Genomic DNA, 19,392 nt, shown 5'->3' with positions numbered 1-19,392 from the left:
GTCGTTAGGCAAGTAAGGGGCTGCTATACATACAGCCAGTGTCAGATAGAGAGCATTAGTAGATACTTTTGTGTAGATCAACTTACTGTTCTCATCTCATGAATTTTTATCAACATACATTTTCTTATACTATGGTGATTGCTGTAGTTTTTTTTTTTTTAATTTTAATCTCTTTGAACTTACATTTGTGACTACTTTAAATGCCTTTCATAAGGCCCAGATGTAGTCTACTGATTGGGAGAACTGACTTGTCTGTTCATTTCTATTCATTATGCAAAGCAATTCTTAGTTATATTCAAGAAAAGCATAGTTGTATTTTTAAATTGTGTTTGCTTTTCCAGAGCTAATATTCTATTTTTGAATGAATATACAAACATGGCTGCCAGGTATTCTCACTTTGATAATGCACTTTCTGGAACATTCAGCCCAGCCCTGAACATTGAATTTGGCACTCTCCACTATATGCCTCCCGATTAACCTTTCTTGCCTTGTTCCTTACTTACCTACCACTTCCTTATCCCCTTTCATTTATGCTTCAGTCCCACAGGTCCCAGCTCAGTCCCAAAGGTATTCTGCAAGCATACCTTTCCACCTTAACCATAGGTTGTCCCGTTACCTGGAAGTGTTTGGATACAGCATGTCCCTCTAAATGAGCACTCAAGGACTGCTTTGTAACTTGTAGTAATGTCTTTAACAGTAGCCTTTTCTTATGTTCTTAACTACACTGTTAGCTACTTGGAAGAAAGAACTGTGTATTTATCTTTAAATCACCCCTGCACCTTTTATATCTGAGACCTTCAATATGTGTTAAAAATGATAAATGAATGTTATGACTTACAGTTCTATGAAATTTTCAAATAGAAGTGTGTCATAATGAGCTATGCTTTTCTTCAACAGGGTTCAGAAATGCTCAGAAATCAATCACATGAATGCCCATAATTTGGCCTTGGTCTTTTCATCCTATTTGTTTCAAACTAAGGGACAAACTAGTGAAGAAGTAAATGTCATCGAGGACCTAATTAATAACTACGTTGAAATATTTGAGGTAAATATTTGAAATACTTGAGGTATATCTTGCTCTTGTTGAAATGTATTCTTGTTACTGTTTGCAAACAAAAATACATATTTTAGGATGTTTTTATTCAGATCTTTATTAATATTTAAAATAAAAGAAAATAGAGGATAGTTTAATTTTTTAGATATAGATAGTTTTGTAAATCTGGATAGTTTTAAAGCTTTTTTACCATCTGCTGTCTGTTAGAATATTTCTATTTATAGTGTTTTGTGTATTTTTCTCCTCCTCAGTATGTGTACTTAGAGGTGTGAAATTATGAATTTACAAATTCAGTCATAAACACCAGACTGTTAAATTCTGCAGTTGAAAGCATCTTCCTGTTTTCACTGAGCACTGAATGGGAAAACATGAAAGTTCTAAAATATGGTTCTGTGGTTTTTTACTAAGTCATTTGTGTTTTAATTATTTAACTTCAATTTGCTATTTCATAAAGTTAATATTTTCATGTTTGATCAAAAAACCATTAGGATAGGGATGGTTTCTTAGTTCAAAAAAGTAAAAACAGGAAATAAGGCCAGGATTTGAAAATGGAGGGAATGCAGGGGACCTAGGTCAGCGGACCAGCTCTACCATCATTTCTGGCATGTCAGTTTTGTCATTTAACCTTTCTGAGCACACCATTAAATGGTGATTTATCAGATCACTTGTTTTCTGGTGCTATAGATATACTAGACGAAACCAAATGAGTTAATGCACTGGGTTATTATTTGTAAAGTTCTTATATCCTTATAATAACTGATCATAAGATTCCTAAGCACAGGGAGAGAAACTGTATTTTTAAAATAAAATAACCATGGTTTGTATCTTAATTTATATAGGAATGGACACCAGAGTTGTCGGATTCTCTTTGCTCTGTGATCCTCTTATTTCTTTCTGTATGTGTTCACTGTTTTCGATCAACAGCAACTTCTATGCAATACTTCTAATGCTGAGAAATGAAAGAATTAGTAAAAAATGTGTGGCTTTGCATGCTCTCTTTATTTTTTATATTTGTACTGTTTCATTAATAAAAAATATAAAAGATTTTCTTCCTAGTTTTGTTAAATCCAATTTTAAATGGTGGAAATCTCACAAGCACTTAATAAATATTTTAGTTTGAGGAGACAGTCTTGTCTCTCAGCCTGCATAAACTCTACAAACCAGTCATCTGCCCCTTTGCTTACTAAACTGCCTTGGCAGAGGGACCTCCATTGATGGAATCTGTGGCCTGCAATGCTATCATCATAAAGTGTTCAGGCTTTTGTGCAGCTCTGTTTTGTTGGCTTCATTTCTGCCCCAGCTCTGTGGGCGCACACCAATTAATATGGCTATTCTCAGTTATTTTTACCTGTTGATCTGTAAAGTCCTGAAGAAACTTATGTGAGGATGAGTACCATCACTCCATGTATTTTATCAGAATGTCCCAAATTATATTTTAAACAGGTTAAAGAAGACCAAGTCAAACAAATGGACATAGAAAATAGCTTTATTACCAAGTGGAAAGACACTCAAGTGAGTAGTAATAGTTAGATCTGCAAAGAATTTTAAATGTCTTTCAAAAAAACCCCACAAAACAAAACAAACAAAAATTCCATTGTAAGTAAAGCCATTTGTTGTGTTTATTTTCAAGTTTCTACCTGAAGCATAGTAAAGTTAATGGGCAAAGGGACTCCACAGAAAATGGTTGTGTACTTCTTCAGCATGATGCAGATATGCAAAATGCCAAACTTGATTCATGTAAATTTTTCAAAATACAGAAGGAAAAATCAGTGTTAACCTTACCAGAATATCCTTTATAAAATCAGTTTTTATTTATAAACGCATTATTGAAAATGCCAGTGGATTTCACAGGAAGCATTTAAAGCCAAAATTTCTGGAGCAGGTTGAAAATTGAGGCTCCCTAATGATTCTGTCTATTATGACTTTGAACATATAAATTACTTCTTATGTGCTTTTGCTTTGCCTGGGAGGACTGCATTAGTAATAATGTTTCTGTGTGGTCTTTGTGACATATGCTAATTTGTGTCTTAAGTTGACTGTTCTAGAGTTGCTCTTGCTTTCTTCAGTAGTATTGGATTTGTGTATTCAGGTTGTACTACAGCTGAATACCTCTCCTTGCTTGATGACTGTTCATTAGACTTGCTTAAAATTGATCTTAAATCTTCTTAAACTGGGAATTGTAGGGTAGTCAGAGTACCAGTGTAAAGAATAGAAGTGGGTCAAATATATTCTGCTTATTAGATGCACTCAGAGAATGAGACAAATGCTTCCTTATTAGTCACACCCTAAACTCACCTCATTCCTGAAAGATCCACTCCTAATTAGAGAAGCCATGGAGCTATCGTTCTATACAAAAGAGATGAGGAAAGGCTTTCATTTTATAGCCTTGATCCCCGAGTGCCAATATCAGGGAACTAATTTCCTGAAGAAGCATTTCCTCCATTTTGACCCAAAGTAATTAATGCAGCCTCCAGGGTTTTTTAGCTGTAACACTACAAAATGTGGTTCACTGTCAGTTCTCTGGGATTCTTGCTTTTGGGGGGAGAGTTTCATTCATGAAATAAGGGATTGTGTGAGCCCACGGGTTAACCGTTTGACAGAATCACCTATCCTGTTGTACATAAAGCACGAGGACCCTTCCGTACTTTTATCTTTTATATTCGTATTACAATAAAGAAATGAGTCTTGAATGCTTTCTGATGAAGAATAAGGAAAGAATCATCTTTAAAATAGAAGAATTGGAAAGGGAAGAAATGTTTAGGTAAATCTGTTTTTGCTTGAGCTTTTCTTTATTCCACTCAGCCCTCCCTGGAGTACTTTTCTGACAGTCTCTCTTGCCCCTGTTTGAATTGCTTAGCTGTGCTTGTTTTTGGCTTCACTCTTTGAGTGTGTGGTATTTGCTTTTTTAATTTTTAAAAATGTGTCCTTCCTGGAGAATTGTTTATGCAAACACAGTGAAAAGTAAAAATGTCAACTGTATTTCTTCTTCCGTAGGATTTTTGTATAGCATCGAAAGTGAGAAAGAAAAATTGGAAACAAGCTTTTCTAAGCTTTCCTAAGCCAACAGTGTCAGAATAATTAAGAACTCTTCTTCAAAGTGCATTTTTAATGTTTTCCCCAAATTTGACTCATTAGGTTTTACTCTGAGGCAAATTTAACTTCAGAATGATCCTTTCCCTATTACAAGTTGGATGGTGGATACTATTTCTAAGTGGTTACACAACTTAAGGGAGTTTCTAGAAAAAGCTACTCAAAATATTTTTCATAGGTTCATTTGGTTCTTTGTTAATCTTTTCCACATTATACCGTCAAACTCTACATAACAGTATCTAAGCTTGTTATTTTCTGGCTTGTATCTTCTTCACTTAGTATGTCTTCTCAGGTATAATAGCAACCCAAAATAGCATTAATGCTTGGCTAAAGATAATTAAAAACTTATCTTTATTATCTGTCTCATTTTATCACTCCACCTTTATGTTTTTTTGTTTTGCTTTTTTGCTAAGTATACTTTCTCTGTGGTGCAACTCTGACCTAATTTATCCTCAGATTCAATTTTTAGACACATTTTCTCTAAAAATTTAGCAGGCCCTATTTCCCCTTTTAATTATTGGTGTCAGGCCTACACTGTCACTTAGAGAAGAATTACATGTGGCTCATTTTCTACTCCTTATTTTGTTTAAGAACATCTGTTGCTATAGTATACATACTTTTATTCTAGCCAGATTCATTGTTTCTGTAAGAATGTAGAGTATTTGAAAACTCTAAACTCTTCAGTAAGAGACAAAAAGCCTCACAGTGACTGTTGCTGATGGTAACATTTGTGTAGATTCCTTGTCCTTAATCCACCATGTCTTGTGAATGGGTATCATCATGCTGGTACTGGGGAGATGGGCTGATTTCACTATTATAAAATATTTAGATATAGGACTAGGACTTTCTAACTAAGTGTCATATATGTGCTCTTGCAGCATACTTATATTTGCTGTCTTCACATCTGCCCTTTTCTAGGTTTCCCAGGCTGGAGATTTGTTAATTGAAGTCTATGTAGAAAGGAAGGAACCAGACTGCAGTAATATAATCCGGGTGAGTCCTGAAGATGGCTATAAAGAGCACTGTTGGAAGTCTCAAGTGTTAGCATTAATTTATATGTTTTTAATTTTTCATCGTTTCTTATAGCTTATTTTACGTATCCAATTCAAACCATGATGACAGGACCGACTTTTCAAACCAATATCCTCTCGGAATTCCATGTTTTAGTCATTTGGAAAGAGTACCTCTTACGTGCTTTAAGTTAAGGTTAGGATTTTCTATCTACAGTTTCTAGAAAACAACCTGAGCTTAAATTTTTGCTCTTTTTCCTTCTTAGGTTCTCATCATTAGTCCAGTTATTTACTCTGTTTGAGCCTGTGTCTTCTCACCTGTAAAGTGAGGAAAAATTATAGCATTTCCATGATAGCATTAATATGAACACTCAATAAGAGAATGCATGTAAAACACTTAGCAAATTGCTGAGCACATGTTTAATAACTATTATTATTAATATTATTGTTACATTAATCTCCCACCCTTGTGTCATAGACTTGAGCTTCCAGTCTACCAATTTACTTGAATATTCGATAACTCTTTTCTTTCCTAAGACTAGTAATCATTTTCATGAACTTAAAAGGTCCTTGTCATGCCACTACATTCAGGACTTAGTCAGCATTCCCAAGAGCAGCAGTTGTATTTCTAGGCCCTGCTGAGTAGGATCATGGCCTCTGTAAGAGAAATAGGCATTCTGCCATCGAGCAGTAGATACTCATCTTTAGCTTCTTACCTTTTTCAAAGTTCAAGATTAAACAGTCTTAATATTATGTACTTCTTGACTTTAGTTTTGCAAAACCCGTGTTGTAATCGTTCATTTAGATATTTTTTAATAATTACATATTCTGACTGCACAGCATGGATCACCTTACTTACAGCATGGGGCTGGACTATGACCATAGGCTCTGGGATCACGACTCCTTATCCACATCCTGTTTCTCACGCTGATCACGTGATAGTGACGTAGAGGGCTTGAGGGGCCAGCACAGCTCTGATGTTAGAATTGGTATTCACAGCACATGACTTAATTCTACACCCACCTAAACTCATTTAATTTTATCTTACTAATGAAGCCATAACAGAAATTAATACAAAGGAACAAATTTTTTGTTATTTTAAGAGCAGTATTTAGACAAAGGACTGTCTGGTTTCACCTTAAAATTCTCTTTAAAAACATTGCAAAGCTATACAAAAATAATCATTAACAGTTGCTTAATGCTTAAGGCTTTGCAAGAATCTTAGTTACATTTATCTCAGCTGTCACTGACCCCAAGGAGGCAGATAAAGCAGTCAGTGTCCCAAGTTTGTAAGAACAGAAACCAGGAAAGAAAAATTAAGGCCAGAGCTCCAACCTGGACCATCATACTCCAAACCAGATGTTCGTTCTGCTGACTTTCGCATTCTTTAGAGTCAGGATTTCCAGGGCCCTCTGTGGAGCTCCAGGTGTCCTGAGAGAGGCGCGGGCTCCTCCCAGGAGGGGGGCGGCGCTCGGGTCTCTGTTCCTCTGTCAGCCTGGGGCTCGCTCTTTGCTGACTAGTGCACAGATTCGGTGTCTCAGTAATTTATTATTTAAAGAAAAGGCTATACGTAAAAAATGATAAAGGCATTCAGATGAACAGCATCATTGAAATGATTCATCTACTGATGTTTCTACTGCTTAAAGTTCTCTGCTTTTCCCAGATACTGTTTTTATTTCTTTTAAGCTTATACATTATTGGGCTTTTCTAAATGGTAAACAGTGGATTTCATGTCCCGTTAATGTATTCCAAAGAAAGTACTGGATTCTACAAAGTCTAAAAGATGGGCTGTATAAATTAGTTAGAATAAAATATATTGATATTATGTATGTATGTGTAATATAATTAATGGACAAGAGGAATGGAAGTGAGCACATTTTTTCTGTAAGAAACTTTAAAAATAGTTAACATACTTTTACTGAAAACGTGCAGTTAGACTCTTCTAACGCTTAAAAAGATCTTTTATTTGTTTAATATTATAATTAAATTCTAAATGAAGAAAGCGAGCTTGCTTCTGGCAAGCTTGCATTTAAAATTGGCAAAAGTAAAAACAAGAAGAAACAAATCAGAAATCCCAGAAGTCCCTGAAGAAGGCGGTGTGCTTATGCAGTGGCCTGAGGCTTTCAGGCTCTTGTAGATCTGGCCCCAGGCTGGCTCTTCAGACCCTGCCCTGTGTCCTGAAATCTGGGCTGCAGCGTCCTTTGGTGTCCCACCATCTGTCACTTGGCATGGCAGGGCGCACCACAGACCTCTGAAACCCTGGGGCTCTTTGGCATGGCAGGCAGCAGTCGGCTGTGTGTGATTTAGGCCTCAGCCTGAATAAACCAAGCCGCTTTGAACTCTTGATTATAGAACTGACGAGCAAAGGTTTTATCCTCGGAAGACCATCAGATTTGCTATCTTGTGGTGGTCTTTGTGTGTGTGAATAAGTGTATTCTTCCCTTCTGAGTGACCTGATTGCTCACTGAGAAAAATTTTTTCCTGATTATGTTGTAATAACTTTTTTGCACTAACATTAAAATATATTTTATGGAGAAGATCTGAATAGGCTATTTTCTCTGTGTACTTAAAAAAGCTAGTTAAACATACTAAGAAGCAGCTTTGGGGATCACAAGATGATGGATTAGCAAGTATTGTTGCCCTAGCACGTGGCTACGTCTGTGTCTGACATAGGTTCTAAAGAAATCTTGCTTTTTTTTTTTTTACAGATATCTCCAGTGATGGAGGCAGAAGAATTAACTAATGATATATTAGCAATAAAAAATATTATTCCTACAAAAGGTGATATCTGGGCCACATTTGAAGTCATAGAAAACGAAGAGCTAGGTAAGTGATTTTCATGCCAGGGATTCTTAAATTCCCTATAGTATGAAGAAATAGTACCTGTATGATGTCATTCCTACATTTTATGTCATTCTAAAGATTAACATTAGGAATTCCTTTCTACTTCAGTGCATGCATTGATATATGTTATGTCACTTGAGGTTGGCCGCTTATAATTTTACTCCTCAAGATAATTAGATTATTTTATTGACTATAAAAATATAGTGAAAAGCATTAGTCATCTACGTTGTTGCCTTAGGAAATAAGGCTTTTCTTTACAAGGACAAGCAGTTTGATTTGTGACAGTACTCTAAATGTCACCACCGCCATCCACATTATTCCTGTGTACTACTTATTTAACAAAAAAATTTGATTTAAAAGATAATTATTTAAAAAGTAATTTTATTTTAAGCCTATTTTGGGGGGTCTTTTTCCTTTTCGTGTGTCTTTAGTGGAGTGGAGCTATTTTGTCATCTTTTATCTATGATGTGGTAGGATAGAGAAAGCTTTTAAAACACCTTGTCTACATGAGTAGTAAAGTGCTGAATAAGCTTAACGTTCTAATGACACCATTTGGTTTTAAAGACCTCTAGGAAAAAAAAATAAGATGCAGAATGTCTTTGTACTTTGACCATCTGTCTAGCTGATACCTACTAAGGTCCTGGGACCCTTTCAAGCATAGCTGTCAAACTGCCAAAAGGAAAATCTTGCCACCTGCAAGCTCAAGATAAAAATTAAAATTCAACATTGAAATACTCCATTGTTTATTATTAGGAACATTGTAATCATTGTTAGAATGAAATGGGATTATCAAACACCTTGTCTTTCATCACTCCATCCTTGATACTTTTATGTCTTTATTTTTTTTATCATACACACTTTTTAAAAATCTTATTTCTATTAAAACATTAATGTTCAATACTCATTGTCAAGATCCTGGGGCTTTTGGGCTTTGGTGTCACTTCACACTGTGCCTCCTCCACAGTCAGACTCAGTCTCGTTACAGAAGGTGTTCTGGCAAGTGACCCCGGTGACCCCGCCCCCCTCCCCAGGCCAAGTCTGATGGCTTTGCTTTACTTGTCCTTTCCATGCCATTTATTGTTAATGAATTCCCTTTTTCTTCAAACATCTTCACTGTTTTGTGCTGTCTAGGTTCTCCCCCTGACCCTCTAATTATTTTATTTCCTTCGTCAATTGTTCCTCTGCCAGTCCCCCAAGTGGTGGGTTTCTGCTGCTCCAATCTCCTTTGCCATCTTTTCTCATTTGACATGTTCTTTATAAAGCTCTTCCATTCTTAGTGCTTGACGGATGTGTGTGCACTGCTGTCCCCCAAGTGCCGCTTCCTCCATCCCGCCCCCTTGTGCCCCTCCTTTGATATCCAGACTAAGGGTATTATTTTACTTTGTCATATTTTTTTTTATGGTGCCCATCACATGAATGTATATTGATCCCTCTCAATGGGAGCGCTCTCTTTTCCTCCCTCTAATATCTAGGGCACAGTTCCTAGTACACAGTTGCCATATAGTTAAAATCTCTTGCACAAGTGAAGCACAACTTTACATCAAGGTATGGTTCAGCGGTAGTGGAGTCTTTTGATTTTTGTTGTTTAATTCTAAGGAAAGGAGCTAGGCTATCAGCTTCATCATATTGTGAGTAAATGATGCCTGTTGGCATTACTGCCAGAACTACCTTTCTAAATCACAAATAGAATCGTATTATTCCATCATTTAAAATCTTTTAATTATTTACTCATTGCCTTTCTATCCTGCAAGATCCAGTTCAAATGCCCCTTCCTTCACAAAGGTACTTAGAGAAACATAGTTTTCACTGATCTTTTTCTGATCATTTGCTTATAGATCTTATACGTGTGCTCCCTGACTTATCGAATAGCAGTATGGGTATATCTGGCTCTGCCCTAGACCATGTGGTCTTTAGGACTTTTACCATATCTCTCAGACTTCTCTCTTTCCCACTGCCTCGAGCAGAGTGCACTGATGTGGAACACATCTTGCAAATCCCTTGCCAACTGAGGTGGAACAGAAAATAGGTGCATTCTGAACTTGACTGACCTGATCGTTGCTTCTTGGATACACGTATGAAATGTGCAGGCACATGAGAAGTGATTCCTGCTTGTAGATTAGCAAGCACTGGGATCGCTCAAGGCCCTAGTTAGGCCCGAGACAGTGGATTGTCTCTTGCCTGATTCTGTTTCTGGTTTTGTTGTTTTTTGTTTGTTTGTTTGTTTTAACATCTGCAGCAGAATAATGAGTCACGGATTTGGGAGTAGGCGTCCTCTCCCTTCCACTCATGTTCTCACAAGCGCTGAGTCTAAGCATATCCCAGTGTCACAGCATCGGGCTCTTCGCCTTGGCCATCAGTCCTCCCTACGGAGAGCAGCCAGCAGGGTGTTTGAGGGCGGGATGGAATTCTATACGGTCAGAAGAGCGATCATCGTAATATACTTGGAAACATTGTTTTTAAGTTTCATCTGAGAAAAGGGATGCTTACCCTGATAATGACTGATTATAAACTTGCGTGTGACAGTGGGCACGTCACAAATGGTAAGGTTGGATAGGAGTGGGGGTTTTGTTGTATTCTTTTTGTTTTGGCTCCGTCTAATTAAAACAAAGTTATCTTGTTGAAGCTATGAAAACGTGACGAGACCTCAAGTTGTTTCAATTTGTGAATGTCTAATATATAATCAAAGGAACACATCACGTACATCAAGAAAAGAATATATTTGATGGAGTTAAGAATGCACATTTGGCATGATTTTAAAGTTTGGTCACCTGTTCAAGTAGAAATGCCAGAGAAAACGAAGATGATTTTCACAGCTTTTAGAGGAACAAAGCGAGACGCGCCGCAGAGGGGCCTGTGGTGGCACCGGCTCACTCCGGCGGCGGCACTGTGGCTCCACCTGACCTTCCGAAATGTTAAAAGCTTTATTGCTAGAAACATGCAGGGAAGATAAAGTATAGTATAAAAAGAAGATAAAAGTGAAAGCATTTGGTAGTCACAAGATTGTAGTTGATAGAAAAATGTCAGCAGGGAATTGGCGCTTTTTCTGATGTAAATATAAATCCTCCAAGTATGCAAGTAACAAAAAATAAATAAATAAATGGATAAGGAAATGAACCAGCAGTGCTGGATTTTATTTAGATGTCTGTAAATATTTCCTTTGTTCTCTTGAGATAATCTGTTGTACTCATTTTTAAAACATAAATATAATACCCTAATTATAGCATAAAATGAGTAAGAGGAAGATATGTAACATAACACATAATACTGGCACACTCCCGTATGGCCACAGATAATGAAAATAAATTCCCACTCTCGAGTGGAATCACCATGGATGTGACAGCTGCAAACACAGATGGATAGAAGATTGTTTGTGACTCCTACGTCATTAGAAGCATTGCTGTAATTGGTGACATGGTGTCATAGTCCATTTGGGCTGCTGTCACAGAATTCCATAGACTGGGTGGCTTGTAAACAACAGAAGTTTATTTCTCATGGTCCTTGAAGCTTCAAAATCCAAGATGAAGGTGCTGGCAGATTCAGTGTCTGGTGAGAGAGCCAGCAGCCAGTTCACAGAGGGCTGTCTTTTTTCTCACGTAGGGGAAGGGAGCTTTGTGGGTTCTCTTTCATAAGGGCACTAACTCCACTCATGAGAGCTCTGCCTTCCAAAGGTGCTACCTCCTCATATCATCATATTTCAACCTAGGGATTTGTGGGGTACAAACGTTCAGACCCTAGCAAGTGGCGAGCAATTCTTAGAAAGTTCAGACAAAGCGTGACCTGTTTTGGCTTATATGGCCATCGGATTCATGGAAAAACTACGTCATATTGAAGGCTTATGAAATATTTGGAGAATTTATAGGTACAAACCTGAGTTAGAGTCTATGCTCAGTTAATTTTTAAGTACATTTTCCCTCTAAATGAATGTTTGGTGGGACATTGGAAATTTGTCCTGGGTAGAGAAGTCATCTTTGTCTCAACCTTTGAAAGATGCCTGGCATCCTTGACCCACTGCTGCCAGTCATTAGGACAAGCTGAAACCTACCCTGGGAGAGGCGGTTACCTTCATCAAGAGCTAATCTTCTATAGCAAACTGTTAGGTTAGTTCTTCATCTTAAACTGCACCTGTCCTGCACTGCTGTAGCCCCATGTCCTTGACATGCCGGAAGGCAGTGACTACCTAAGAGGCCTCATTGAAGTGAGCTTTTTCATGGGGCAGTTCAAGTTTGTGAAACACTTCCTGTGCAGCAATGCCCTCATGAAATGTGTTTTTGATTCTTCCTCATAGCTACTCTGATAGAGAAGATCTGTTCATTTTTTATTAGGATACTTCCCAGCCCTCCTCTTGATTGACATCAAAAGTGCTGTTACCCTCTAATTACGTGGACAGGACACAGAGAGACTTGCACAGCTCTAAGCTTGGCACCAAAGATTTAATTATTGGGCAAGTCATACTCGTCTCAGGAAATCCTGCGTTACTAATGCCAGGAATTTAATGGCAGTGCCTATAATTTCAAGTGAAAAATGGATGGTTCTTATTTTAACATGGGAGGCCAGGGTTTTTTCTGTGAGCATGATTTTAAACTGTTAATTCTGTGATCTACCTGGATAAACAACCACCTCCATAACCTGTTCTTCTCAAATAACTACACGGAATGTTCAGCCATTTTTATGCTATACATAGTCCACAAATGAGTTATTTTTCGTAATGCCCTAATGCCAAACGACTTAGGTACACCGTAATCTATCATGACAGGTGGTTGTATATGTAACTATAAATAAAAAATTATTTGTAGGAATTTATATTCCAGCAGTGTTTGATGACCCAATTTTTTCTGCTTGTTATCTCTTTCTTATGGTGGATTTTAATGCCCTTTTATAATTATAGCCTTTGACAGTATAATAAACATTTATCTTTTCATCCCATTTTTCAGCTTTGTTTTTATGCAGGTCCATGAATCCTCAGGATTTTTGTTCTCCCAAAACATTTTATACTATGAGGCTGATGTGAAAAAACACAGTTGACTAAATTTTTTGCAAATCTGTATTTACCTCTGTATCTGCTCTGATATATTTCAATGAAAGTGAGAACACTTGAGAGTTATCACTATAGTACCTGCTTGTACTAGTGACCCTCTTTACTCTAAATAGTCTAATATTTGGAAGCCTCATTACCAATTTAATCTTGTAATAAAGAAGAGTAAGTTTTTATTTCAATCCAGGTACTGTTTTCTGGTGAAGAAGAAATAGTATTCGTACCTCCACGCCAACTTCATTATCATCAGTTTCAAGTGCAGGCTGTTGGAACGATCCTGCTGTTATTTCCTACCACCTTCTCGCTCAGGAGAGGAGAAAGTAAAGGGGAATTAGGGAAAGTGTGAGCTGACATTGTTTTTCACTTGGCCTGTGTCACCTTGTTCAGTCCTCAAAATAAACAATAAAAAATAAAAAAAACTTCATGAGCTGATATTTGTCCCCCAAGTTACATGTGACAAAGTCATCATGTGTGGGTTTACATACTTACCTAAGTGAAACTGAGTGTAGGAAAGATGGGGGGCCGTCGATTCGGATTTGAGGTGTAAATCTCTGCTTTTTCACTTGAACAAACTGTTTCACTTTGGGCAAGTGACTAAGTGTCCCTGATCCTTGGGTTCCTTGACATGTGAAGTATGAATAATAGTAATATTTAATGAAGAGTGTTGTGAGAATTAAAAGGGATAACTGATGCAAAGTATCCAGTATACATGTTTGACACATAGTTGTTATTCCAGAAATAGCAACTGTTAATAGGATCAGTAGTATTCCCCAGTTTTCAAGTAGTAGAAAGAATTATATGACATGAAATGTAAAGATAGTGCTGATTCTATAATTAGTTTCTTTATGATATTATTGAGTGTATTTTCTATGCTGTACATTACATCCCCATGACTTATTTTATAACTAAAAGTTTGTACCTCTCAATCCCTTTTCTCTTTTTTGCCCTTCTCCACACTGTCCCCGCCGCCCCCCGCCCAGAAACTATCAGTTTGTTTTCTGTATCTGTGAGTCTATTTCTGGTTTGTTTGTTCATTTTGGTGGTGGTTGTCTTTTTCTTAGATTCCATACAGAAGTTCAAATCATACAGCATTTGTCTTACCCTTTCTGACTTATTTCACTAGCATAATGCCCTTCTAGGTTCATCCATGTTGCCATAAATGGCAGGATTTCATTCTTTTTTTGTGTGGCTGAGAAATATTCCATTGTATATGCCACATCTTCTTTATTTTTTCATTAACTGATGGACACTTCGGTTGATTCCATGTCTGGGCTGCCGTATACACGGCTGCAGTGAATATGGAGTGCTCCTATCTTTTCGGGTTAGTGCTTTCATTTCCTTTGGGACAAATACCCAGAAGTGGCGTTGCTGGGCCGTGTGGTCAGTCTGTGCTGATTTCCACAGTGGCCGCATCAATTTGCATGCCCACCCACAGGGCGCAGTGTTCCCTCTTCTTCACATCCTTACTAACACTTGGTATTTGTCGTCTTTTTATAATAGCCATTATGACAGGTGTGGAGTGACATCTTATTGGGGTTTTGATTTGCATTTCCCTGATGATTAGTAATGTCGAGCATCCGTTCATGCATCTGTTGGCCATCCATGCGTCTTTTTTGGAAAAATGTCTTTTCAGGTATTCTGCACATTAAAAACAATTTTTTTATGTTGAAATGTATGAGCACTTTATAACTTTGGGTATCAACCGTTGCAAATATCTTCTCCCTTTCAGTAAGTTGTCCTTCCATTTTGTTGATGATTTCCTTTGTCCAAAAACTTTTTAGGTTGATATAGTCCCATTTATTTATTTTTGCTATTATTGCCCTTTTCCTAGGAGACATATCAAAAAATTTCTTTCTAAGACTGACCTAAAAGACTTTATGGCCAATGTTGTCTTTCAGGAGTTTTATGGTTTCAGATCTTAAATGTAAGTCTTTAATCTGTGTTGAGTGTATTTTTTTATATGGTATAAGAACATGGTCCAGCTTAATTTTTTTGCATTTATCTGTCCAGTTTTCCCAACACTATTTATTGAAGAGACTGTCTTTTCCGCATTGCATATTCCTGCCTCCATGTTCTCAGGTTAATTGACCATATAAACATGGGTTAATTTCTGGGCTTTGTATGCTGTTCCATTGCTCTACATATCTGTCTGTGTTCTAGTATCATGCTGCTTGATTCCTATAGTCTTTGTAATAGAGATTGAAATCCAGGAGCATGATACCTCCAACTTTGTTCTTCTTTCTCAAGATTGCTTTGGCTATTTGGGGTCTTTTGTAGTTCCATATATATATTTAGGATTGTTTTTCTTTGTTTTTTTTTTTTTTAATTTTAATCATTAATGTATTTTTTCCATTACCATTTAGTTCCCTTATATCTCCCTCCATTTCAGACATCACGATACTGTTGTCCATGTCCTTGAGTTCTTTTTCCTTTTTGCGCAATCCCTCCATTCCCTAATGTCCCCCTCTCCCACTAGCTGTGATCTGCTCTCCATCAATGAGTCTGTCCCCATTGTTCTAAATTCAGTGATAAAGACCATTGGTATTTTGATAGGAATTACACTCACTCTGCAGATTGCTTTGGGTAGTGCGGACATTTTCATGATACTAAATTTTTCAATTCATGAGCACTGTATATCGTTCCATTTATTTGTGTCGTCTTTAGTTTCTGTCATCAGTGTCTTATTTGTTAAATTTATTACTAGGTGTTTTATTCTTTTTGATGGAATTGCAAATGGCATTGTTTTCTTTATTTCTCTTATTGATAATTTATTGGCAGTGTACAATAACACCATAGATTTCTGCATATTAATTTTATATCCTGCAAACTTTGCTTAATTCATTTATTCTAGTAGTGTTTTTGGTGGAGTCTTTAGGGTTCTGTATATAAAGTATCATCTGGAAATAGTGAGTTTTAGTTCTTACTTTCTAATTTGGATTTCTTTTTTTAAATCTGGTTACCGTGGCTAGGACTTCAAATTATAACTAGCTTCCTTTTTAAAAACAGTTTACTTTAATTTCAGCCTCCATTAATGGAAGATGGCCAGTTTATAGGTTAATCAACAAATGAATTCTATCTTTGGGAAATTATGGGCAATTTTGATCTTTACCAAACCCTTTACAAAATTATCTGAAGGAAAACAAGACTTACATAGCACAAGAGATTTTTTCTAGTTTTACAAAGAATTATATTTTGTCTGCTGATCTATATACATATATTTTCTCTTAATTATAAGCCACTATAGAAATTCATCAGGTACTTCATCACTCAAGTATTTATTGAAAATCTGTTATATATGTACTCAACACCATACTGTGTACAAGGACATATGTGTACACAAAAGGGAGATATATCTTTAAGATGTATGACCTAGTTGCTCTTATTCTTTCATTCATTTATTTAGAATTGTCATCATCATTGGTTTGCTCCAATAATCACAAAATGCAGAACTGCATTACATTGTACTGAATAGTAAGCAAACAGTCCGGTTATTTACATTGGAGGCAGAACATTTGTTTTCTTCTGTGGACAGGTATTGTTGATGCATTCTGGAACGCTGTGGTCATAGCAGGGGAGACTAGTGTTAAGAAGGATATGACATACTTGGTTGTCTCTGTTGTGATTTTATTACCAATTAAAATGCCATGGTTTGCGTGTGATTGTGATACTGCCTACAGGCTCTTTCTTCTCATTAGCATTCCTACTCTAACCAAGAATGAAAGCTCACGTGCTATGCGCTTTCCTTTTAGAAGGGTGTGAAAGAGGTGAACTGATTTACATTTGGTGAAGGCACTGGGAAAGCTGCATCACCATCTTTCTGTTAGGGCTTCTGTTCTTGCTGTTTCAATTATGCTGCCTTCAGTGGACTGTGCTAAGGGTTGAGTTTCTTTTTTTTCCCAGCATGTGCTCCTGTTGCAACATTTTATTAAATGATTGACATGTTTTGATCAGCAAAAAACTTTCCTTTGAGGCTTTGATTATAATTGTAAAATCTGTTTTTATTTAACTGTGCTAGGAACTTCTGATGCATTTAAAAATATGATTGCCTAAAACAAAATGTATACAGATGAGTATTTATCAAGGAAAAATCTTTAAGATTGCATTAACTTCTTGGTTTTGGTCTGTTATATCAACAGTTAATGTATAATATTGACACATAATATTTCTGATGTTTTCCCTAATAGTTAAACATAGATTAACTATTACTATATTATTATTATTTTCATATATTCTCTGTAAAGTTATATTTTATGATTTCATGTTAATTGACTAGGAGACTATAAGCTGTAAGTTGTTTACTACTGTTGGTCAGAAATTATAATATGGTAATCTTTAGGATTAATTTATGTTATTAGTTGCTATTGGACAAGAGTAATTTTTCTAGTCCTTTTAAAATTATTTAATTGCATATTGAAATAGGCATATTTCCATAAGCAAACAGGAATGTTATTTAAATTCAAAAGAAGACAGTATAAGATACTGATTTGTATGCAAAAAGTAGCATTATTTCTGAAATTCTATCTAAAAGATACCATCTGTGAATTTTTAAAAATAGTTGAGCAGTCCTGACTTGTGTGGCTCAGCGGACTGAGCGCTGGCCTGAGAACCAAAGGGTTGTCAGTTCGATTTCCAGTCGGCACAGGCCTGGGTTGCGGGCCACATCCCCAGTAGGGGGCGCGTGAGAGGCAACCACGCATTGATGTTTCTCTCCCACTCTTTCTCCCTCCCTTCCCCTCTCTCTAAAAATAAATAAGTCTTTAAAAAAAATAGTTGATCAAGAAACAAATATTCCTGCACATATTCATTTATATAGTAAATTTTATTATACACTTAAGGCTGTTGTAGGTGTTAGGGTCTCTTTTATGTATCCTTAGTATTATTATTGTGTTAACATATGCCATGGTTACACTTATTGTTGCATACAGATATTTTTAAATGGAGTTTTAAAAATTGATAATCCCATCAAAAGTTATCTTAATATATGTTTATTTAATTTGGTTTGGTTTTTGCAGAGCGCCCTCTTCACTACACAGAGAACGTGTTGGAGCAGGTGCTTCGGTGGAGTTCACTTGTTGACCCTGGCTCTGCGTATCTGGTGGTGAAGAGATTCTTAACCACTGACACAGTCAAACACTATCATGGTAGGTGCTCTCATTTCACATTGCAGCTATGGTGGAAAATTCAAGTGGTTCAGGACAATTAGCATGGTAGCATAGCACAAGTGTTATTTGCAAATGTTAAAAAATAAAAATAAGTAGCTACCTAGTATTGCACAGTAGAAAGGAAAATACATACAGCCCTGGCTGGTGTGGTTCAGTGGATTGAGCGCCAGCCTGCTAACCAAAGGGTCGCCAGTTCGATTCCCAGTCAGGGCACGTGGCCTGGGATGCAGGCCAGGTCCCCAGCAGGAGGTGTGCGAGAGGCAACCACACACTGATGTTTCTTTCCCTCTCTTCCTATCTCCCTTCCCCTCTGTCTAAAAATAAATAAATAAAATATTTTTTAAAAAAGAAGAAAAGAAGAATGCATACATACACAGGAGTACCCAGTGCCAGGGCCCAGTTTCCTGGAGCACAGCACTGTGGCAGTGGTGGGCTAATCTGATGGTCCCAAGTTGAAGTTTTTGGAAGGAATGGTTTACATTTTTAAGGGCTTTTTGCCATGCCTATATGTTTTTCTAATTTTTAGATAGCTGGTGAAACTTCTTCCAAAATTATGAAAGTTCTCTGGGTATTTAAGAAGTGTCAGTTATATAAGCTCTGAGATTGATTGCTTGTTATACTTCTCATTTTGTTGATATTGGAAAACAAGTATAAAATAAAACATTTCCTTTAAGGATACTTGCCATCTAGCTGTCAGGCACGTACACTATGTCCGATTAAATAAGAAACTAGCTAGCACAGGGAGACTGGAGAAGACAGTCTCTGAACCTGTATGAGATACCAGAAATTTTTATCTTAAAACTTTGATTCTTCTGCTGTGTTGCCACTAACTGACAGGTCAGAAAAAGATTTTCCACCAGTTATGTATATAAAACAACTTCAAACACAAAGAATTCAGGTTTTATAGGGTGAATTTTACGACAACTTTAATAATTAATAATAATGGTAACCATTATTTATTAATCATATATTAACTGAGCCCTGTGAATATATTATTACTATTATATAACAATGTAAGAACATTAATTAATCATTCACTGAGCTCTGTGCACACAAAATGTCATTTAAACTTTTTAAAATATCTTTGTGTTATATTGTGATTTGAATTTTACAAATTAAGAGAAGCTCAGAGAAACGAAGTAACCTGCCCCACCCAGATCATAGCTAATAAATATGGGATTTGAAAAGAGATTTATCTTC

General features: G+C 36.6%; 1 protein-coding gene across 2 annotated transcripts in view; it reads left to right on the top strand.

Moving 5' to 3' along the window:
• ARAP2 (ArfGAP with RhoGAP domain, ankyrin repeat and PH domain 2) overlaps nucleotides 1-19,392 on the top strand; it is a 142,850-nt gene that overhangs the window by 96,769 nt on the left and 26,689 nt on the right. For both annotated transcript variants that reach the window (XM_054582025.1, XM_054582024.1), the window contains exons 22-26: nucleotides 898-1,045; nucleotides 2,498-2,566; nucleotides 5,063-5,137; nucleotides 7,863-7,980; nucleotides 18,043-18,171. In XM_054582025.1, coding sequence (XP_054438000.1) covers nucleotides 898-1,045; nucleotides 2,498-2,566; nucleotides 5,063-5,137; nucleotides 7,863-7,980; nucleotides 18,043-18,171 — 539 coding nt within the window. The remainder of the gene's footprint in view (nucleotides 1-897; nucleotides 1,046-2,497; nucleotides 2,567-5,062; nucleotides 5,138-7,862; nucleotides 7,981-18,042; nucleotides 18,172-19,392) is intronic.

This window comes from Pteronotus mesoamericanus, unplaced genomic scaffold, assembly GCF_021234165.1.
Source record: "Pteronotus mesoamericanus isolate MK-2021 breed Mesoamerican mustached bat unplaced genomic scaffold, CSHL_Meso_final contig_68, whole genome shotgun sequence".
Taxonomy (NCBI): domain Eukaryota; kingdom Metazoa; phylum Chordata; class Mammalia; order Chiroptera; family Mormoopidae; genus Pteronotus; species Pteronotus mesoamericanus.
Note: the sequence above shows the minus strand (reverse complement) of the source record. Positions and strands in the feature narration are given on the sequence as shown.